General features: G+C 34.2%; 2 protein-coding genes and 1 pseudogene across 2 annotated transcripts; 1 reads left to right on the forward strand and 2 right to left on the reverse strand.

The window, feature by feature from the left end:
- Positions 1-292: 292 nt before the first annotated feature.
- Positions 293-8,879, forward strand: LOC102218374 (annotated as a pseudogene).
- Positions 8,880-14,610: 5,731 nt separating this feature from the next.
- On the reverse strand, positions 14,611-18,477 carry LOC102218624 (serum amyloid P-component-like). Its single transcript, XM_005804696.2, has 5 exons — positions 18,419-18,477; positions 18,179-18,227; positions 16,850-16,952; positions 16,452-16,743; positions 14,611-15,659 (listed from the first exon to the last, which is right to left on the reverse strand). The coding sequence occupies exons 2-5, from the start codon at positions 18,225-18,227 to the stop codon at positions 15,441-15,443; spliced, it is 663 nt and encodes a 220-aa protein (XP_005804753.1). The 5' UTR covers positions 18,419-18,477; the 3' UTR covers positions 14,611-15,440.
- A 1,211-nt stretch (positions 18,478-19,688) lies between these two features.
- LOC102232988 (serum amyloid P-component-like) lies at positions 19,689-22,758 on the reverse strand. The gene is made up of 5 exons (XM_005804669.2): positions 22,685-22,758; positions 22,530-22,578; positions 21,141-21,243; positions 20,746-21,034; positions 19,689-20,485 (listed from the first exon to the last, which is right to left on the reverse strand). The coding sequence occupies exons 2-5, from the start codon at positions 22,576-22,578 to the stop codon at positions 20,267-20,269; spliced, it is 660 nt and encodes a 219-aa protein (XP_005804726.1). The 5' UTR covers positions 22,685-22,758; the 3' UTR covers positions 19,689-20,266.
- Positions 22,759-24,771: the final 2,013 nt, after the last annotated feature.

Here is a 24,771-nt window from a genome sequence, read left to right on the forward strand (position 1 = left end):
TTATTATTATTATTATTATTATTATTATTATTATTATTATTATTATTATTATTATTATTATTATTATTATATCATAACAGAATAATAAGAAAAAAACTGCTAAAGGAAACAGCTAATGAAATTGATTCTGCTCTGCTGGCACACTCCATCACACGTTCGCTTGGCTGTGGATTGTAGGCGTAATAAATACAAACCCATGTCTCTTATGTCATGCAGACAGAGGTCAAAGGTAAAAGGGCAGAGCCAGAGTAAAGATGAGACTCCACAGCATGGAGACTCTAAAAATCCTAACATGAGTGTGATGAGAGGTAAGTCTGAGGAGATGAAGCAAAACGGCATATCACTGCATCCTCTGGACATGGCAGCTGCCTCTGAGCCAGAGCTGCTGTGCATATTTGGGCCCAGGGACCTGGGGCGCTCTCTGGGCCTCCGTCTGCTCCAGTCTGGCTATGGAGTTGTGTATGGCAGCAGAAGACCACACAGCTGTGCCCCTTTGCTGCAGGGAGCTCAGGTACACATCACTGGAGCTGGAGTTTTTCTCTCAAAAACTGAAGAAAGGGGAGAAACACGTGTGTGATGTATGTAATTATGCAAAGAATAATGCGTTGAACCTGTACAAAATATGCCATGTTTTGTACAGGTGATGACCCATGCAGAAGCAGCCCAATCCTCTAATCTAATCTTTAGGAATTCTTGACAACAATGGAGCATGATCTGAAAGGGAAGGTAAATAAACACAAACTAACAATATGGTTTGATTGTTTATATCCAGTGGCTATCAAATGTATTCACTCTTATTGATTTTAGAACTGTTATGATAAAACAAAATGTGGCTTTTTTCTAAAACAAACCTTTTAAATGTATTTTGTTTTGAAGGTATTGGTGGATCTCAGTAACAACCTGAAGAAGGGCATATATACCCAGAAGCCAACGCTGTCTACTTGCAGAGGTGACAAACTCTAAAAAAAAAAATGCAGAAGAAAAATGAATACATTTTAGGACTCTACATTGTTATGTGCTCTGCATGGTAAGATAGTTGTTATCCCTGTTGCTAAGCAAATAATTTAAGTTTAGATTCTTTTATCCATTACATGGCCTTTGCTTAATCTTTGTAAAACTTCAGTCTGACCTCCATGTACAGCGTTTTAATTGTTGCACGCCATCCTTGGCAGTTAAACTTGTTCAGTCTCTTTTTGACTTTACAGACATGGACTTTCATGTGACATTTTAGTTTTTGGTGACTTGCTTGAGCATTTTATGTTCTGCTCTCAGGTTATTGTGGTGGTTAAACATGGGCATGCTGGCAATTGCTCAGAATGTCCTTTACATGCACCTTGAAGTAAAAATGAGATTTGAGATTCTTTTAAACCTTTTTCAAATTCCTAGCTAGACTCGTAGGCTAACATAATCGTCTCTCTGAGGTTTTCAGACTGCTCTTTTATTCCTACCACGCTGTTCCCTTGCAAATCAAAAGTCAGGAACCAAAACCGTCTGCGGTTTAAACAGGGCAAGCCTCCATCACGATGCCGTGTAAGGATGTTGTAATGTAACCGTTTTCACCTGATGTGATACACATTTGTGTGGGATTTTAGTCATTTTATGTGGGAAAAACATGGGGGTGTCCTAATATATACCTCACTTGAAATGATAAGAAATGATGTACAAATGTATTATTATGTTAGAAAAACATTAAAAGATTAAAGGTTTTCAAAGCATGCCCTTTATTTACCAGACTGCAACTTTCAGGGAAAATATGAAAGTGCTAAGACAGATTTCTTTTGAAACCAAGAAAAGTAAAATGCTATGTGCTCTTCAGGCTGGTTCTTAGTTCTGCTGTGGTGAAAGGTCTTAACACGCTGTCTGCCTGGGCCCTGCAGAATGGACTTTTAGCAGGAAAACAGGTAAGAAGTAAGTAATCTTTTAGAGATAGTCAGTGGGATCAAGGCAAAACAACACCAGGAAGCTGCTAGGCATTAAGAAACACTTTAGCTGTCAGGAAGGAAAGATACAAAGACAGAGGAGTAACAGGGAGGAGATTACCAACTTGATCTGTTCATGATGAGAAACACTTGACATCAAACCTGGAAACAGTGCCTGCTTTCATCACTTATTGTACATTGGGAAAAGTGCCTCTCAGATTTGTAAACATAAAAAAGATTACTTCGTCATACACTGTGCACAACCTGGAAATGGAATTTATTTCATTTGCCTTCCTGCTGATAGCTGATTGTATCAACTTTCCATCTGAGGAGTAAAGAAAATGAGGACATGGTAAAAAAAACAACAACACGCACACGCATACACACCTTATTATGTTAGAAAGTTGAAAGCCCAGTGTTTATTGCAACCTTCACTTCAGTTTGTTTCGAGAGAAACACAAACATGCTGGAACCTCTGGAGACCAAACCTGAATCTGCCTCAAATCCTCTTTAGCGCAAACATTTATTCACATGTGTACACACACACACCCACGCCCGCACGCCGACACACACCATCGCTCACACCTCTGCAGAACTCTGTCTTTGAAAACAGGTACCAAACACAAGATGTGTCTTCAAATGTCTTTCTTACTGCACATGTAGTCACAGTATGTATTCATGCACACACATACATGCTTGTAAATGTGCACTATTCCCTGGCCAGCAATTTGATTAGATCCACAGCGGGGCTGTGGCGCTGTCACATTTACATTCAGATGGAGATTTAGTCTGTCGGCCGTCCCCTGCTGTTACTGGTGCAGTAATGTAGGCAGACATGGCTGACTGCCCAGTCCACTTATACACACACCTGGGGAAAAGTGCTCTATCCTTCCGACTCTCACACACGCCTGTCAGACTGCTCTCTCCAACGCTCTGCAGTGCTCAGTTTCTTACAAACAACTTAATCATCTTATCCCAGAGCTGAAAGGTAAAAATGATAAGCGTCAGCATGGCAAGATCTAGAAAGGGGATTAAATCCTGAGTATAGATGAAGCGGACATGTGTCTTTACAGAGTTAAACAATACAAAGTAGTTTCAGCTCAAAATTACTGATACAAAACTGACAGATAAACAAAAAAAGGGTTAGTCCTCAGACAGACTTTATTTGTAAGGTATGTTCTAGATTTTACTCTAAACAGATCAACTGACATTTATAGCAAATAAACAAAATGAATAAAAATGGCTCTGCAGGAATAAAAACAAAAACATTTTTATTGTCATTTACAGTTAAATAGAAAACAGTCTATTTATGTTGAAAGCATGATTTGGTATGATGAATATTGGTGATGATGATTGTATATAGTTGCACTTGAGAATGTTTGTTGTATTTGCTCTAGTATTCCTTTGTTTTATTATTAGCACTGCTACCATTGTTAATTCATCAAGTTAATGAGATCAGATTAAAATATGTTAAGGAACCTGCAATTTATACATTTTTGGGTAAGCTTTGATTGCAACTGTTAAAGTTTAGAAATATTTAACCTTGCATACCCTTTTGGAAAGTGGAATTTCCTGCAGAATTGATGCCCATGCAGACAGCCATATGGAGCTTTCTTATCTTCTAGCGCTAATAATAAATATGTATTTGGTTGTCAATGAAATGTAGCAAGATGGAAGAAAAGACTTAACCAAAACAAAAATGTGCTAGAGCTGGTTTTAACTTATATCCACTCCTTCTTGATTTTGTAAGCCTGTTTGTCTGGATCATTTAACTCTTTTGACATGATGCTTATTGACATCAGGTTTTAAATAAACAGCTTTTGAAGGACATGTTCATAGTATCACATCATGTAGTTTGATCACATTTGTTGTTTTATATTTATAGTTTATGTTTGTCCTTCATATCTTACTATGTGGAAGACTTGTAATGCTATATACTTCCTTTTTTATCTTTCTGATTCGGCTGAATCCCCAAATTTCCCCTTTGTAAGATGATAAAGGCTTTCTATTCTATACTAAATACTTTTATTAAATTCACTGAATTAAAAAAAGTCTTAAATTTGATCTAATTTTAACATTTATTGTTACTGTTTGTAACAATACATTTCTTTACCATGTTTTTCCACACTTCTCATTTTATATGCTAGTCAAAAGCATATAAAAACAACCAAAAGTATTTTTAAGTACCGTACCTTACTTATCAAACATCCTTTCTGCAAAATGTTTTTAATTAAATACCTAACTGATACAAGAAGATCAGCTTAATCATTTTAAAATCTTTTGAGGGATGCTTTCAGTGATATTTGATCAAACACACAGAATCTGCTTAGATATTGCACATTAAAGAAAATCATAAGAATAAAACTGTAAGAGCTGACAATACTTATCTCTTTTTCAGAGTTTAAATTCTTGCCAACAACATCTTCCAAATACTTTTCCTTCTGCATATTTTTGAAACTGTCCACTAAACTGTGTGCAGGTCTTCCTGTGTGGAGAAAGTGGAGAAGCAAAGCAGGCAGTAGCACACCTGGCCTCCAAACTGGGCCTCACTGTTCTGGTTAAAGGCTCTCTGTCAGCAGAGTTGGAGGACTTGCCCCTGAAATTGTTCCCAGAGTGGAGGCTGCCTTTGTCCATAGCAGTTGGCCTCACTTCTTTCTTCTTCTTCTACCTGCTCATTAGAGATGTGATCCATGCTCATGTTGAAAATAAAGATGAGATTTCATATTGAATCATGGTGTCCCTGGCCAACAAGGTCATGAGTTGTCCTTGATATCAAGACTTTTCTGGTATAATATCAATTTTTTTCTTATGGGTGTTTTGTAAAATTGTGTTTTAGCTGTGTCCAATTGTGGCACTTGTTATGCTATCTCTCCGTTACCTGCCTGGTGTGATTGTTGCTTTTTATTTTCAACTCTACAGAGGGACCAAATAAAATAATAACAATATATTGTTTTAACAGTTTGGTATATTGTGGAAATGTTGTAGAAATGTAATGTTAAATTAAATCGTACTTGCCTTTGGTTTTTCTTTCTCCAGGCGTTTCCCTAACTGACTGGACCGCTGGATGCTTTGCAGGAGCAGATGGGTCTTGTTGCACTTGGCTATGCTTTTCTGCATGCCAGCTATACATTCATCATTCCTATTTGCTATTCTGTCAGGCACAAACTCATTTCAGGGGTGGTGGATGAGGTACAGGAAGCTGGTCCAAACCAGTTATCACATTTTTTAACAGTCATGTACAAAGAATAACATGGCATAACACTTGCATTGATCCTTTCTTTCTTCCTTTGCCTCTTTGTTTCTTTCTCTCTTTCTTAAATGAAGAACAATAAAACCTCCCCATTTTACTTTGATAATACTGAGGCAGGGGCCACAGTCTCGTTTATATCACTGGGAATCCTGGGATTTTTCCTTTTTGTCCTGTTAGGACTAACATCCTTGCCCTCTGTAGGTGGATCCCTCAGCTGGAGAGAATTCAACTTTATTCAGGTCAGTTCTCTGTTGGAAATGTGAATGTGTGTGTGAGTGTGTACTTTACCTTTACGAGTATGAACATTATCAGACAGGTGGAGTAAATCAATCAGCAGAAAAGATCTTTAAGCATCTTTGTAGAGGGTTATATTTTGACTTTCCAACTTCTTTTACGATAGCAATTAAAATTCTCCAAAAGCAGTAGCTGGCACTCGTTTCCCAGAGTGAAAGCCTGGTGGACTTTTGCCTGGGATTTTAAATGTTAAGTTATTCATTAAATAGAATTATGATACCTGGTGTAATTCCCAGCAGGGACATTGTTAATACAGGTCACAAGCCTATTTATGTAAAGGTCAGATCCATAAGTAGACACCAGAATGAGGCCCACAGAAAGACGCATAGGTCAAAATAATCCTTATGATCTGGTGAAAAGAGTTGTGAAAAACATTACACTTGAGATGGCAATTTTCAACAAATATTTGTTAAAGATGTGGTTTGTGTGACTCAAAGGTTGTATGCATGTTGATGCACACAATGGAAGGATTTGATATTTCAAACAGATTAAGTGAGATATGCCCTGATCATCATTAAAATCAATAGAAATAATTTGTTTGTGCTGTCTGAGCTCACTGTAAGCAAATGTGAATGTGAAATTATGCTGCCAAAAACTAAAACTCTGAATGGAAGCAGGTTGTCCAAATAATTCACAAAATTGAGCTTCAAATAAGGCCACTGGTGTTATGTAAAATTTGTCATTGTGAAATGAATTAATCTGCATTTTCTGCCCCTTTTAGCACTTGATGATTCTATTAATAGAAAAAAATAAGTTTACATGCAACTATAAATTTCTAGGAAAAATACCACTAAAATTATTTATTCATTAAATGAAAGAGTCTGAAGCAAATTTATTTGTGCAAAAACGCTGTTAATCTATACGTAAAGCCGCCTACATTTACAACTCATTATATTTGTTACACAAATGTTGCAGCAAAAACCTGATAATGACATTTCTTCATCTCATCTTACACTCTCCTTGGCATGCTAAATGCTTGAAGTGGCTGACACTGCAACAGAGTTTGGCCTTTTTTCTTATTTATGCAGCTAATAACTGTCTGACCACTAGGAGGCACTCAGACTGTTTGTAGAACATGTTACAATAATGATTAAGCACATTTTAGATATGCCAATATGCATGGAAAAATTAACCTTGACACCAGCTTCACTATTGATTACTGAATTACTGAATGGAAAATATAAATAATGCACAATAATAAACATTGATTGAAGTACCCCTTCATTTTACAGAAAATTGATCTTTATGCTCTCTGTTTTTGAAAAGGCAAAACATTATTTTGAAGAATAGATTTTTGTTTAATTAAATTAAATCATCTGTGACACAATTGCTTAACTTGCCAATTAATTTGGCCTATAATATATTTTCAATGGGCCAATTTGTGAAGAAACAGCTGCTATCTTTCAGTATGTGTTCAACTCATGATGCTACGTTGTCTTTGCTACATTGTGAGAAAAACAAACTGAAATAGTACAATCTGTTACTATTTTATCTTCAGGACAGAACAAGTTGTGCAGAAGACACTGTCTCATATTCTATTGTATCCGATGGTCGTCTAATCATCTTGGCCTCAAATTTAAAAGCGTTGTGCTAATTTTATGATTTTCCCCTATGGGTTAAACACTTATTTGCTTACACTCTCCTTGCTTAACTCCTTGAGTTAAACAAAAACAATGTCAGACTTCCCTCCCACTGCAGTTGTTGTAAGCATGGTGAAGTGAGTGAATCTTCATCAGTGTGGACAGAGCATGCTTTAAAATTTGATTAGAAAGGGTTATGACTAGGTTATTGCTGCATTTGTGGCGCTCTTCAGTATTTCGTCTGTAACAGTGGTACACATGTAAAGTACAGTATATATATAACGTATAAAGCATGAAGTATATGAAATCTTAAAGTTGTGACACTCATGCTATGGAGTCTTTTGAGATGTAGAAATAATTGGTACAAGATTTGCAATAGTGTGCTGTTAACATTTGGATGGGTAAATATTAGATGATGTTCTAAGGGACAGTTTTGGGTTGTACACATATTTTTAACAGGCATGCAGCTGGTATAATAAATGTAGACAGGAAACACACATTAACCTTAGTAAATTTTTTAATGTGACAATGAAAAATATTTTTCTTGAATAGAGAAAATGAGTAAGCAAAGACAAATGCAACTTTGCAAAAAAATATATATAAAAATCTGACATTTTTAAAAATAAATTGTCTCTAGAATTGCAAGAACTTTTCTTTTTCCTTTCTGGGCTTCTATTGACCCATAAATCTATAAGTTATAATGTTTTCATCAAAAGCAGGTTGTTGTAGAAGTAAAACAACTATTAAAATAACCAGAAAATGAGAAATAGTGATGTTAAAAAGGGTTGCATTTTATGGTGTAGATTTTTGTACATATTTCTAACACACAAGATCTTTGTAAATCCCAAGTGTAACTTCTGACTTGAATTCCACATACCTTGTAACACATACGGCTCCAATTTTTTTTAAGTCTTATCACAAGCACTTATTGTAATCTTAGAGCGGGATAACCTACTGTTGGAAAAAAAACATGGAGGAATCTGGTTTGAGAAGCAACCCCTACTGCAAATTCATGTTTGATATTTGTGTAATTGTCATTAGGAGAGTTTATGGTGATATTTTTATCTTAGATCAATTAAATATCAGTGACTTGTTGCTCAGGAAAAACATATTTTAGGCAAAACTTGTCAGAAAATAATATCACAAAATGTAATGAATTACATTAAATCAATAGAAATCATGTTGAATAGGGTTAAAAATAACTTAAGTTTTCTAATAATCACTGTAGCTAAAGCAAAGCATGTTAAAATTAATTTTTGTCTAATCTAAGTGTTATCTTTCTTTAATTATAATACACTGAATTTTAAAATTGTGCTAATTGTAGACATTTTGCAGACCTGTTTTGTATTAACTTTAATGTGAAGTTTATTTTAAGCCATTTATTCATTTAGTTACATAAAAACTTGACTTTTAATACCTTTAAACACCAGTCCCCAGATTCATACATGTAACCTTACACTTTTGATTGTTGTTGTTGTCTCTCTATCATCATGTTAGTGAAAACATCTATATTTTGACATGTCCTACTCTTTTTGCAGTGTTTTAAGTAAGGCCTTTATATGTGCTATTTTTCAGTCTGAACTAGGACATCTTACTTTGTTCATTTGCACGGCTCACTGCTACATCTATGGCTGGAATAAATTTCTTCAACCCTCAACCTACAAATGGTACACCCCTCCAGGCTACATGCTCTATCTGATCGTATCTTCTGTGGTGTTGGTGCTCAAGTTACTTCTTCTCCTTCCTTGTGTGGACCGCACCCCCACCCAAATTCGCCAAGGCTGGGAACAGACTCAGCCAAAGCAGATGGGTGAAATAAAAACCACAAACCTCTGAACTTTGTTCTCAAAAGGCAGAGTATGCAACCTATTAATTCACGTCTTAAATTAGCCACATACAGGCATTGCTGGAAAATGTTTTCAGTATGTAAACAGTTATCTATTTTAGGTGATAAGTAATAAATTACCATAGTGAGATTATAAACATACAAAACAAATGAAAATTTTGGTAATTTTCACTTACTTGGGCAGTTATCTTTTATCCGCTTTAGAAAAACAAAAAGAAAAATAAGTATTACAAAAAAAGTAGGTAATGCTATCATGAACAAGCAGAACTGCTAGTTTCCTGTTTTACTTTAAGCATTCTTCTTTAAGAAAATTTATAAATATGTATATTTATATCAACGGCAGGTTTTTCAGTAGTTAGTGTGAGGAAGGTTATTGATTGGCTGCTCTGATTAGACAAAATTGAGGCAACCTCTTCTATCTGCTTACACTCACATGCTGCAGCTTCCATAACCATGTTTACATGTGACTGCTGCCAGTCATATGTAAACAGACTGGAGCTGATTAGACTACCCCTTTAGGGAGGGTACAGATTGCAGAGAAAAATAAAAGCTAAATGTGCGTTTCAATCTTGGCCTCACTTGGTCTTAGATGTGCTGAGTGTGGCCCAGTGAATGTAACTCTGTATCTGTTCCATTTGTATGACATGCATGACTTGTAACATTTGATAATTGTTTGGCATTAAAGTCTGTTTTTATATATAACCAAATCTCATTATTTCTTAAGGTAATTTACACTGAGGGGTTCTGGTCAGGCCCTGAAACTGGTTAACGAACCTGGTGGAGCACAGAGACAAAAATGAATGAACTCCAACACATCCGAGGCGTGGGAGAAAAACACACTGGTTTTGTTTGTTACCTGGATGGTTACCTGGATGGTTACCCGCCTCGTCACCAGGGCAGAAGTCTGTGTGATGAAGGAGAGGAAAGAAGACATGATGCTTGCAGTGCTGCGCGACTCTGTCTACCTACATTTTGCGCTTACTGCAGTGGTGTCCAAAGATGATCCTTGAGGGTTGGCATCATGCATGTTTCAGTTCTCTCCCTGTTTCAACACATTTGGATCAAATGATGGCTAATTTAAAAATCCTAAGTAGAACATTGACATGTTCTATACCAGGTTGTTACTATCAGCTGGTACAGAACTAAAACATGCAGGATGCTGAACCTTCTGGATCAACTTTGGACACCACCAGTCATATGTAAGTCATATGGCCAGTGCATTCATATTGACAGAAATAGGTGTAGTTGGGCACGTTGTGTGTGTTGGAGAGGAGGGGAGGTCTTGCGACTGGATAAATGAAAGATTAGTGACTGATAAAATAATTACATCATGGCTTGTAGACGAGAATTGGTGCAAGGCTAATGACTCAGAGGTAGAAGAGGAGAGGCAGGAACAAAGAGTATCTGTTGTTAAGGGTACAACGTCTGGAGTAAGAATTTTTCCTCTTCATTTATGCCGACAGCACCCCTTTTACTCAGTTATCTTGTTATCATGCATCTAGAAAATATTATCAGAGCACACAATCTGTAGTCCCTCACACCCTCTCGCATTGTTTTGTTCTCTCATTACCGAGGAAACTGCTGTTGATATTGGCCTACTTCCTGGTGTCAGGAAGCTATCTGCTTGGCGTGTGTGGGGGTGTATGTGTGTGTCAACGCCTTAGAAAAAATCTTCTAATATGTCCTTGGGAAAGAATTACAATGTGGCGACATGCAGAAACACTGTGAAACAAGCTCACATACCCACATTATTGTTATCTATTTCAGTTTATAAGCCTGACAAATTCATAAAACCTTCAAGGACCATTCATGTTCAGCTCTGTATGAATATAAACAGCATGGACACTTAATGAAAGGTTCTCCCAATATATGTCTGCGAAATCTGAAAATATATGTTGAGTAAAGTGTCAAAGGCAAAAGTCACAGTTTTTTAAAATCATTTTGGAGATTTTTTGATGAAACCAGTTCTTACATAATTTTTATTTAAAATAGTTATTTTAGCACAAAATTGCACATGTAAAGTAAACTAGTTGCAAATCTTAAATTAAGAGCTTAATTTAGAACATTGTGAGCAAAGCACAAAACATTTATTTTTGCTAAACCTTTTTGTAAACAAGTTTCAAACGTAAGATTAGGGTGATAATACAAACAATTTTTCAACTCCACATTCTTGTGTTTCAAAAATATTTTCTTTGGATAACAAATACACTGAACAACCATGACTGGGTTAGTTGTGAATTAGTAGATTTTAGAAAGAAAATATGTCTTCAAGAAAAGACTTTGGGATCGTACAATGACGGTTTCTATGTTTCTGTTAAGTTTTTTTCAAACAAAATTTAAACAAAAATAGAAAATGTTGTTTTGAAAGAACAAATGGCTAACATTAGTATTCATAAAAAAAAAGGTTCAGCAGTGCATTTTGAGGGCTTTCAGTTTATTGCAGGATTTAATGCATTACAGCCTAGAATATTATTGTATGCAAACTGAATGTCAAATAAGTGCTTCTTGGTGTCTGCTGAAACCTACAGTAGTCTCAATCTCAGTCAGCTGAAATAAAAGTTGCCCTCCATTACATCAGGAAGCTGTTTCGTGATCACAAGGGGCTTTTTCTGAGTTCCCAGGCAGCACAGGGTGCTTAATTGATTCAGTGGGAATGTCAAAAGAGAGGTGTGTGGGGTGAGAAGTGTTACTGCTGCAGCCCCTCTCTGGGCAGTTAATTTATCGTGAAAGTCCCTTGAAACTTGCAAGTAGGCTACGCTGTTGCCAGAGCAGTAGTTTGTGAAAGTTTACACATCCAACATTGAAGAGTTCAGTCTTTCAGAAAAGTATTATTATAAATAACTGCTACAGTCACATTCAATGAATTACAATATGTGTTCTGATGTGGCACGTTTGTCAGATTGAAAGTACCTTTTAAACATATCTGAATTGAGCTATTGAAATAAATTTTAAATAATATTCTAATTTATTGACTGAGTCTGTAGTCCAACATAGTTGGGCTGGTAGCAACCATAAGAATCTAGATAATTTCAAAAACATTAGACCTTTCCCTTCAGGCATTTACAGCTTAGGCAAACATGGCGCTATAATGAATGTTATAGACTTGAGTTATCAGATGTGTAGTATTGAAGAACTGAAGAAGATCAGATCACTGATCCTGGGGCCTTTCATTTAATCCCTGTATCTACAAATATATCCATCCAGCCACCCAGTCAGTCAGCCAGCCAGCCAACAAGCCAGCCAGCCAGCCAGCCAGCCAGCCAGCCAGCCAGCGTCTGTACCTGCTTACCCTGGTAGTAAGCAGATGGGGCTGGTGTCCATATCCAGCTATCACTGGGCAAGAAGCAGGGTATACACCTTAAGGCTGATTCTCTTAAGGTCCAGATTAACTGTTTTTATCAAAACATCTTTCTTTTTTCTATTTCTGTGCCTCTAGTTACACTAGGCCTCTAGTGTCAAATAGTGGCCCAATTGATGGGGAATACACATTGCAAAAGTCAACGGGGTGAGACTTGAACCTATGATGGCCGCTTTGTGGACTGAGGTTTCTCTTTGTACATGGGTCACATGTTTTACCCCTACACCACTGCCACACCCAATCAAAACGTTTTTGATGTTATCAAAACTTGTTCTTTGCCTTTTCCAGTAGATCATCTGTTTTTCTCCACAGTTCATATCTAATTACATTGCAACCAGCTATCAAGTTTTTTTTTAATTTATAAAAAAACACTTAGACATATATATTGGAGTACCAGTGTGAAATAATCTTTGAAACTCTATGCTTTTGGTATTTTAGCACAGTTTCTTTATACAATAATAGTCTGCTGGCTATTATCCAAACCAAACATTTCTCATCAAAGAACTGCTCTATGGGTCAAGGTAGATGTCCCATACAAAACAAACTTAACGATATGTCTTCTGTTTGAATCATTTTCCTGACAAAGAGGTTGTTGGAATCAGGAGTTTCAAGCTCTTTACATGCAAAGCACGTTGTCTACTGCTGAGATACATCTCCTGCTCACTTCATTTTAGCATCTTATTAGGCCCTTGTGAGGAAAATCTTGTCATAATTACCATGTAAAGTCTTGAATAGCCCAGAAACCTGCCAGTGAATTTGACTTTTGACCAGCAATTCTAATCATCTCATCTGTGAGCAAGAGTGAACTAGATTTAAAGAAATTCCCTCTGGGTATTTTGTGAAAGTGTATTTTTCAGTGATACACAGAAATGGGCAGACAAATGCATTGACAAATTTATAGCAGGATATCACAAAGCCTTCAGTCGTGACTGTGTTCGGCACAAACTAAAAAACAAAACTGCAAAATGGAATAGAGTTAACTTTAAATGTTGAGATGAGAAGAGCAAATATTTCTATTGCATATATTCAAGATGAGCAATGTGTTGAGAGGTCCTTCTGTGTCCTTCTCAAAACGGTGGTTAAAACTGTGATCATTCAGTACACCCACTCAAACCAGCCAGGACATTGACCTTCTGAGGATCCAACTGATCCCATCTTCTTTAACTGCATGAGTTTGTTGTTAATGTAGTTCCACTCAATGTGTCTTTCACAAAGGTTAATGTTACCAAGTCCTGGGTGAAATCAGACTTGTAAAATCTTTAAAACATCAACTTGACAGTTTTAACAACAGAATAAATAAGAAAAATGCAAGAAAATGAAAATGATGTTTCCCACTAAATGAAACAAAAAACTAGGAAGGGCAAAGGTTAAACTTGTTCTATGGTTGCTTCAACTACACTGTATTTTTTCAGTATGAAAAGGGAAAATTAAGTTATTACTGTGTCCTTTGTTCTTAAGGAGATCAGTACCATGCAGCCAATTACGTGTGTAAATGTGTAAATGTGTAAATGTGTACATGTTTTTGCCTTTACCATGACTTCAGATGTACTGTTGTTTAATCTAGATAGTCACATATAATCTAAATATCCATGCATTCAGTTTTTATACCTGCTTAATTCTTTGGGCTGAAACCAATCTCGAGCCATCAGTTGGTGAGAGGGAGGGCACACGCTTGCTCACCACTCAATCACAAGACAACTGAATAGTCTGAAGATTCATGAACATAATTCATTTCAAAAATCAAATAACTCAAATTCCTCAGTTGAGCTGTAGGCTGCTGTACTCATAGATCAGTTACAGAATTGCTTATATTAACTTAACCAGAAGATTAGCTCAGTTGCACTGCTAACGCTTAGAGGACTCATATGTAAATCTTGTCCTTGCACCAACATATATAAGAAATATTTTTTTTTTCTGATATGATTGTTCACCGTGACTGACAAACTATTTTGTTAAGGTTGTGGAGTTCTGCTTGAAAACTCCTCCGTCCTGGGAACTATGCATGAAAATGGGATAATGCATTGCATTCTGGGATATTTTTTTACCAGTCTCTTTTGTTCTTCTTTTGTAGTTAAATCCCTTTTTTTCATGACTGGGTCCAAAACAGTACAATCTCCAACTGACAGCATCATATGCCACCCTATTTGACCAGTAAGCAAATTACAATGAGTCTAGCACAGAGCCATTGATGATCTTGAGATTTTATAACACCTGAGGCTCAAAGTACATTATGATTTAGATACCTTAATGATATTAAGGTATCTTAACCTTTAGGTATTCAACCCTAAGCTGTGCCATAATTAAAGTGTTTATATTTTAGGTTACAGGAGCAACTTGTTGAAAGAAAGAAAAAACAAACACAATTAATTGTGCAGTGGGAAGATTTATTTTTAAATTTTTTTATATGAGCAACATTTTGAGCATCCATTGTCAAAGTTAGTAGTAAATTAAACACTTTGGATTAAGAACTCTGTGTAATATGGTGAATAATCAGTAAACAATTATCTTATTAACAGACATATTAGCCAATTAAATATTTGTTTCCAGTATCTTCCTAAAGTAAAATGTTTTTGCAAATCTCCATTGCACCCAATAAAAACATTAAAAACAGTTACAAAAGTATTATAGCCTTCAGTTATTATTATTATTATTGAGTATTATAATTCTTATTATTTTTTAAAGGTTTTTTTTATAACACAGTATTACTATCAAATACTGGTGTGGACACCTTTTACTATTTGTCTATTTTTAGTGTTGAAGATATCTTAACCGTTAGGTATTTAAACCAAGCTATCATTAAAGTATTTTTATTTTACGTTTCAGGGATAATATTGTCTTACAGAAAGACAACTCAAAGTTCTTACCTCTTTTATAGATTATTTTAATGAAAATTATCTGATTTTTGAACACCTCTCTTGAAAGTAGAGCAAATCACACAAATACATCATCAGCAATTAATGATATACTATATTCAGTTACAAGTTTAATCCAAAAGTATTTTTTTGTATAATATTCAGCACTGAATCTGGGCTAAAATTTAAAAACAGTATAAAAGTTTTGGACAACATGTGGAAAAATGTTTAGTGTAATGAATTAAACATATTTATGATGTTGAAATATAAAGAATAGAGTAATTTTTGTTCATAACATACAATTTATCAATTATTGTGCGCCGTATTCATAGAAAGATGATTTACTGAAAAGCAATTTGTTTATTCTCGATCAACACCCTTCCTATAATCTGGAAATCCATTGAATTCCAGTTCAACACATTTCCTTTTGCGTAGCCCCGGTCATTCATGTATTTCCGGATCTCGTAGGGTGAAAGCTTGTAATCCCACATATGGAGATCTGACATCATGCCGACAAATGATTGTTTGGCATCAAAACCACCACCGTGTGAATCTTGATCCTGTAAGAAGAGAAAATACAATAATCAAGCAGTAAACTCACAAGCATCTACAACCTTCCAAACTGCAAGAGTGGGTATGCTACAAACATTTTGGGGGGATTTATGGTGATGCAGAAGTTTAATTAAACATACATCTCAATACTTTGTACCTTGACTAAAGTAGGATAAGGAATAGAGACATCCATCATTATTAAACAACATAAACAGCAAATATTTGACGCCTTAAAAATCAGTAAATGAAACCAAGAACAGAATCCAAAATATTAGAGTTGTAGTGACTTTGATCTGGCAATAAAACCACTGTTGGCTGATCAGGACTGAAAAATTATGTGAAATGACATTCAAAAATAATGATATAGAATAACTGACAGTGGCTAAGAATTACAGTCAACAGAAAAGTTTGCAAGAAACCTCCTCATCTAAATCCTGAAACACAATTTATTAAGTGAGGCAGATGATCTCAACCTTGTCTTTGCCTATTATCTGAGTTATTACAAACTATATATAGCTAAAATATATGGAGAAGGAAGAAAACAGAAGTATTTCAGACTGAAACTGTTTTTCCCAGAGGTTGTTTCCATAAATTTCTGCTTAGCAATTTTGCAGGTAGTTTAAGGTTAGCTTAAACTAACCTTTCCAAGCTCTTAGTGGAAAGATTAGTTTAAGCTAAGCCACCAATTTTAACATGTGGCTAACTTTGATTGAATCATAAACTTGATACAATTTGGGATATTTTTCATAATCAATATTTCATATGTAAACATTTCTGCATTTATAGTGTTTAAAACACACCTGTCCTAAAGCAATTATAATTGGTCCATTGATACTGGATCCAGAGCTGGTAAATTTCCTGCTTGAAGGCTCTCCATTCAACCACAGTTGGACCAAACCTGGTGTAGCACTCCATGTTCCACAAACTGAGTGCCATTTGTTCAGCTTGAAGTCCAGGCCTTCAAAAATTGACTCTGCGTTTCTGACACACACTGCAAAAGAATTCACATTTTTGTAAAACAAAAAACCATTGTAAAAAGAGGGTACTGCCAAAGAGAAAAGAGCATATTCTCTTTTGAGGTCTGAAAAGAACCTGTATTGAGGAAAAAGACATGAAGGGTTTTGTTTTAGTTATATACATCCATACTCTCTGTAGATTGCTTTATTTGTTTTAACAAATTTTAAACATCAATACTTACCTGAAACAAACAGTCACAGCCTGTAGATTTTGTCTTGATGTTGTCAGCCTAACGTGTGCTGTGTTGGTTTCTTGCGGGAAGGTGAACATCTTCTCTGAAAGATCTTTTAAACAAAGGAGTTATTAAAAAAATTTAAATAAATACAAAAAAAATAATCAAAAAGCCCCTAAAGCTATCTATAGTTAATGTTAAACCATTGTAAACTTGGAAGTTGGGATATAATCTCATAGCTGAACCTTCTGACAATAACTCCTCATATGTGCTATTATGTTAAACTAAGTGATTTCATCTTGTTTATAGATTTGTTTACATTTGATTTATTTTTATTTTAAATATACTAACTTGTGTGAGTCACAATGAAAGTTATAAAGCACTTAAACCCTTTGAACTGGAACCAGATGGTTGACTTTTCTCATCACCATAAATGATTCAAACATTAAAAACTCTGAAAACATATTTGGATATTTCTTGTTTAGTTTTTTTCTTGTTTTTTGCATGCAACAATATTTTTACCATAACATATAAAACTGTGATTCCATTAACTGGATTACATTAAAACTGCTTTGTCAAGATCTGCCTTCTCATTGACATGATGTGAAAATACAAAGGAAAAAACTATATGTAACATAGTTAAAATCACTTCACAATCCTAATTTGCTTAATTCTAAAGTTAAAAAAGTGAAGCACAACTTTCAGAGCAATATTGTTGAACATCACTTAACAGTGTTTGAAGAACTGTGTCTGAAATGTAATTTATGGATCCAGGGGGAAATAATCAGTTGTGACAACAGTTCCCATCAACTAATGACCTACTTAAACTCAGGTGATATCATAATACACAGCAAGAAGGTCAGGGCAGTCAACCTTTGTTCTTCTGCAGCTAATCTAGCATTTTATTACAGTCAAAGCACAACATTATTTTATTACAGATAAAAAACTAAACCAAAGTCCAAACCAGGCACTAGCACCGGTGAGATGGAAAACACTCCTGTGAGTGTTTTCATGTCACGTTTACTCACAATTTTATTTCAGGATTGTAAAAATATATACTCCTAGCTTGAAAGGTCAAGTCAGCCAGCTAGCTGACCTACATGTTTGCATACTGGTAAATCTGAAACATAAAACCTAAATGTTGTTAATTGAAAAGATAGCAACACAATTTCACCAACATATTTTGCAAATGTATTTTCTTGCTATCAGGGATTTAAAAAAAAGCCCTCATGTTCCATTCTATATTTGAATATGAGTTAGAACAACTACTTCATGTTCATATAAACCTTTAATCTATATTCTTATATTGTTAAAAATGCAATAATTGTTTATTCTTACTTTGAGGAATGGCAGCACATGATGTCACCAACAGTAGCAAGAGCAGCATCTGATACAAAAAAACATTTTAAAAAAACACAATACATGTCACAAAGAATTAACATTAATGACACTCTCAATAGTTTGTAGAAAATAATGACTTATTCAAGCTTTCCACTATCCATAGTTGTCATGAATCCTTTTTGTATGTTAGATTTTACATCAAAACTGTCCCACTATGTTAAGTTTGGCATATCTTACCTTGGATCCTTGGATGTTTATTCTGGATGTTGTGTGTAAAATTATCTGACTGTCACTTTTATACTGTAGATGTTGGTAGAAAACTGTATTTTATTGGTTTCCTTGGTGTCCCCACCCTGTCTGACCTACCTTCTATGTAAATTAGCAGCAGATAAAGGATACCATTGAATTTAGTTAGAAAGACCTTATAAACAACAACAATTGAATTAAATAGCATTTTAAAGACAGTTGCCAAAGGAATTATATGTCATATTTCTCATATGACTGAATATTTCAGTTTGGATATTTTATTTCTTCTTTTTTTTGGTCTTATTTTTTTAATCATTTCGCTTATCTAAGTTAATGAATTGCACAGTCGTCTTTTTACAGTTTAGTGGAAGGGATGTAATAATTACTTTCTTGTTTTGTTGTGATGCCTTATCAATTTGGACTTTCACCTCTGTTTTTTCCTTTTACTGATTTCTTATTTTCATTATTTTTCCTTGTTCTAGTTTATTCCCTCTGTTAGTTCAGTTTCTTATTTGAGTTTTGGACTTGTTCTTTGCATTTAGTATTTAATTTAACTTCCTGTCCTGGTTTATTTATTCTGTTAGTTCAGTTATTTCTTGTTGTTGAGCTTATAATAGTTATGGCATCATCCAAATATCTATGCTTTCCTATTTTGACCACAGTGTAGAGTTTAACAGTATACTGGAACCAACTTAATTGAATTGCTTCAATTAGTAATAAGTAAATAAATTAAGCTTATCCAACTTAATTTATTAAGTTGACTTAATTTGACAAATTTGAGTCAGTCTTACTCAAATCATTTAGTTTACTTCAAATAAAGTACACCATAGCTATAACTACAGTCATGTTTTTGGCCTGTGGGAAGAAGCCGGAGTACCTGGAGAGAACCCACACATGCATGCAGAAAGACCCCGGGCCGAATCAAACCCAGAACCTTCTTGCTTCAAGGCAACAGCTCTACTAACTGTGCCACTGTGCAGCCCCTCATGTCTTACATACTGACAGAAAATATGTTTTTGAGTTCTCCTTGTGAGTATTATAATTCCTAATATTTTTTCAAAATATATCTTTTTAAATACAGAATTACTATACTTTATTCTGTAATACTGATGTGAACACCTTTTCCAGTCTGTCTAAATTAAGTATTAAAGGTATCTTAACCTTTAGGTATTAAGTCCTAAGCTGTGCCATCATTAAAGTGTTTACTATATTTTAGGTTTCAGGGGCAATTTGTCATTGAAGAAAGAATCGACAAACACAATTTTTAATTATTTAGTCGGGAAATAATTTTTTTTAATGAAAATGATCAGCAATTTGAACACCCATCTTCAAAGTTAGTACAATGACACAAACAAATACACAATGAGCTTAAAGTGATATATAGAACTCAGTTACAAGTTTAATCCACAAGTACTTTCTTGCAAAATGGTTTAGCATTGATTCTGAGGTAAAATTTAAAAACAGTATTTATGTTTTTCAGAACATGTGAAAGAATGAAAATTAATTTTGTATTTATTGAGAAAGGAGCAGGTTTCCGTAATATATTTTTTCTTCCTGATCACTTTCCACTCATGTAGAGTAAGCATTGAGAATGTATTTGTAAATTAATGATGAAATTTGATTGATTGATTGATTGATTGATTGATTGATTGATTGATTGATTGATTGATTGATTGATTGATTGATTGAGTGTTCAGAAAGGTAAGAATTAGTGCAGTTATGATGATTTAATTACTCTATCAGCAGTTAGAGTAATTGTTTTGCTTCATAACATATTTCTTGTTCATAACACATAATTTACCAATTATTGTGTGTTATAACTATTTAAAGAAAGATGATTTACTGACAAGTATTCTGTTTATTCTCGATCAGCACCCTTCCTTTAATCTGGAATTCCAGTGAGTTCCAGTTCAACACATTTCCATTTGCGTAGCTCCGGTCATTCATGTATTTCCGGATCTCACAGGGTGAAAGTGTGTAATCCCACATATGGAGATCTGACATCATGCCGACAAATGATTGTTTGGCTTGAAAATCACCACCATGTGAATCTTGATCCTGTACGAAAAATAAACACAATAGTAAAATATATACAACAATCAAACAACACAATTACAGAAACTGGGTATTCTACAAACATGCCAGTTTTATAGGACAAACCTATCAAGACTTTGTAAGACTTTTAAGGATAGGGATGGATTTCAGTCTTTGTCTTTGCAATAAATTGAATATTAAAAAGCAGCAAAATAATTGGAAGCATCCAATGCAGTGTATATAAACAGCAAACTTTTTTAGTCTTTAAAATCTTAAAAACGCACCTGTCCTAAAGCGATTATTATTGGTCCATTGATATTGGATGTACTGCTTAACTTCCTGCTTGAAGGCTCTCCATTCAACCACAGTTGTGCCAAACCTGATGCAGCACTCCATGTTCCACAAACCGAGTGCCATTTGTTCAGCTTGAAGTCCAGTCCTTCAAAACTTGAGTCTGTGTTTCTGACACTCACTGCAAAAGAATTTAAGTTTTTGTAAAACAACAAGCCATTGTCAAAAGAGGGTACTGCCAAAGAGAAAAGAGCATATTCTCTTGAGAGGTCTGTAAAGAACCTGTATTGAGGCAAAAGACATGAAGGGTTTTGTTTTAGTTTTAGACATTCATATTCTCTGTAGATAGATTTATTTGTTTTAACAAATTTTAAACATCAATACTTACCTGAAACAGACAGTCAGAGCATTGAAATCTTGTTTTAATATTGTCAACTTAGCATGTGCTGTGCCAGTTGCTTCTGGGAAGGTAAACATCTTCTCTGAAAGATCTTTATAAATGAGATATTAAAGAAATTTAAATACATACATTGTTTTTCAAAAGGTATTTAAAGTAATGAATACTTTCCAAACTAAATGTTTATGGTTCTGAATAACTTATTTTCCTCTTGGAAATTAGTATTTAAGCTCATAGCTGAACTGACAGCATCTCCTGATATTTAAGAAATTAAACTAGGTAAATTCATCTTGTAGATTTGTTTACCCTTTAATTATTTTTATTTTAATTATTTTAACTTGTGAGAGTCACATTGAAAGCTATACAGCACTTTAACCCTTTGAGCCAGACAATTAAAATTTTCTCTTCTGTATTTATCTTCTTCTAAAACTCTGAAAACATATGTTTGGCTCTTTCATTTATTTTTGCCAAAAGAAATATTTTTACCAGAAAATATAAATTTATGATTACATCAAGACTGCTATGTCAAGATCTGTCTTCTCATTGACATGATGTGAAAATAAAAAAAAATAAATATAAACTATAAGTAAGGTATTTGAAATGACTTAATAATGCTTTTCAAGAAACCTTTGAAAAGCAAATGTTAAGCACAACTTTCAGACCAATATTGTTGAACATCACCTAATAGTGACATCAATTAGGTGCTACATAAAAAACATTTCTTTTTATGTAGCTAACATCACCTAATAGTGATGTTCAACTGATCAGAACTCAGTCAGAAATGTATTTTCTGACTTTCCCAGTGGGAAATAATCAGTTGTGACCACAGTTCGTAGCAATGTATTGGCCTATTTAAACTTTGTTACTGTTGTTATAATGCACTGCTGCAGGGAGATCAGGACAGTCAACTTTTCTTTTTATGTAGCTAATCAAGCATTTTATTAGAGTGGAACCACAATTGTTTTTGTGTTTATTATGTAGCCTATCAAAAACCAAACCAAAGTCCAAACCAGGCACTACCACTAGTTCGATAGAAAAGACTCCTGTGAGTGTTTTAATATGACGTTAACTCACAATTTTATTTCAGGATTTTAAAAAAAAATCCACTCCATGCTGGAATGGTCAAGTCAACTAACTAGCTGACCTACATGTTATCTCACTGGCAAATCAGAAACATAAAACCTAAAGGTTGTTAACTGAAGAGACAGCAACACAATTTTACCATTTGTTTTTCAAAAGGGTTAAAATTCTTGATGTGCCATTCTATACTTGCATAGGAGTCAGAGCAAACTTCATCCAAGAAACTTGCTCTCATGTAAACTTTTAATGTGTATTATTATATTGTTAATAAAGCAACAAAGTTTTTTATTTTTTTCTCACTTTGAGGAATGGCAGCACATGATGTCACCAACAGCAGGAAGAGCAGCATCTGATACAAAGAACAAACAAAAAACACCATACATGTCATAAAACTTTTTTGTGTGAGAGATCATACTTCAAAACTGTCCCACTATGTAAAGTTTGTCATGTCTTACCTTGGATGTCGATTCTGGATGTTGTGTGTAAAACTATTCGATTGTCACTTTTATATGTTGGTAGAATAATTGTATTTCATTGGTTCCCTTGATGTCCCTCCTGACCACCTGATCTACCTTCTATGTAAATTAGAAGTTGCTCTTCAACTTTGTAAAAGACCAAGTGGAGGACACAATGATATCAGCACAATAACAGAAATTGCATAAGTTTCTGTTATTGAAACTTATGCAGTTTCAATAACAGGTGACCCTTAATATATGGACTGAGAAAGTTTTATTTTCTAAATATGATTTAAACCGTTCCAAAACTGTCTGTCATGCCAACAGTGTAACTGTGTAAACCAAAAAGAGCTTTTTGGTTATCTCCTGAAAAAAAAAGTTGTATACAATTATATATACATTTTATTGTTAGATTAAAAAAACAGCCATTGAAAGCAGGTTGCATGAGAACTATTTACAACTATTTCTTTTAGGACATGTGGACATTGACAAGTTGAGCAAACAAATCATGGCTTGTTGAGCAAACAAGACATAACTCTTTTCCCATTATAATACCACGGCATACAAAATATGACATCTTTTTAAGTTGGGCTGCTATGAGTGTTTTAAATATTTTGAAACTTTAGTTGCATGACTGTAGCAAGATAACAGCTCTCTATTTGCCTCACCTTACAGTTCAGTATAGAGTAAATTTAACAGACAACAATTTTACTTAAAATTCCATAACGATATGCATACACACAAATATTTACTCACCATGACATATCAAATAGTTGAAGTGGGTGATTTGATGGTGATGTTGGCACTGTGTAATTCAGTTGATAATTGCTTAGTGACATTCATAGACAATAAGGGAAGGGAATATTTTTTTGAAACCAAGATGGTCTGGCAATGAAGTATGGCAAAGGAATGATAGTGACACATTAAGTTCACATTACATTTTTAATAAATTTGTTATTTTTAAAAAAAAATTGGAACCATAATAAGATTACTTGAAGTAGTAGTGATATAATAAAAGATTTTGACAATTGAAGGAGATTTTGTGACACTAGTGGCTTTTATTCTAAGCAATCAAAGAGGAAACAGAAAAAGTGCAGGTGAATATTTGCATTAAAGGTCCTTACATCTTGAATCAAACCCCAGAGGGTTGAATCAGTGAGATCAGTTGCAATAGCCTCGTCATGCTGGATCCAAACTCTACCCACAATACTATGTGGTCCCTTCAATTAGTTCAAAATTAAATGACCAAATATTAGAACAAATATTTGTGTACATTCTAGACCAATTAAACAAATGGTAATTGAGACATAAACTTGTCTAAGGAATTAGAAAGTACAAAATAAAAATTAGACACATTTTCATTTCAGTGTTAATTTTGTGAGGTTCAATTTAATAATTGTTAATTTTTCTGTGCTTGACCAAATCAGTAATTTATTTTCAAATTTTGGAAAATGTCATTTCTAACTTTTCTGCATCAGGTATATTAGCTTTTGAAACATTGTGAGTCTAAGCAAATATTTGCTTTTTCAAAACTTTGCTTAAATTTCATAATAATCAAAGTCCAAAATGGTTGTGGACCTTGGTGCTTACCATGTTTACATTTGTTAAATATTTGCTAACAAGCTCACCCATTACCATTTGTCAAAACTATGACATATTGTAAATGTTTTTAAATTAATCTCTTTGGAATAAGAATTCTGTTTGATATGGTGAACAATCATTAAACAATCATCCTATTAACAGACATATTAGCCAATTAAGTATTTGTACTTGGTATTTCCCTAAAGTAAAATATTCCTTCATTAAAAAAAAGTCATCACAACAGCACTGGCATGAAATCTTTTAGACTTTTTTCTTGTCTCATATCTAATAAATAATAGCAACAACAAAAACATAATAATAATAATAATAATAATAATAATAATAATAATAATAATAATAATAATAATAATAATAATAATAATAATAATAATAATAATATTAATAATAATAATGCACATGATATCACCAGAAAAAGAAACAGCAACATTTGGCATAAAAATATCCCACACAAATCTAAATATTTGCATTGCCAATTTTGTTTTTTA

The sequence above is a fragment of the Xiphophorus maculatus genome, chromosome 3, assembly GCF_002775205.1.
Source record: "Xiphophorus maculatus strain JP 163 A chromosome 3, X_maculatus-5.0-male, whole genome shotgun sequence".
NCBI classification, from domain to species: Eukaryota; Metazoa; Chordata; class Actinopteri; order Cyprinodontiformes; family Poeciliidae; genus Xiphophorus; species Xiphophorus maculatus.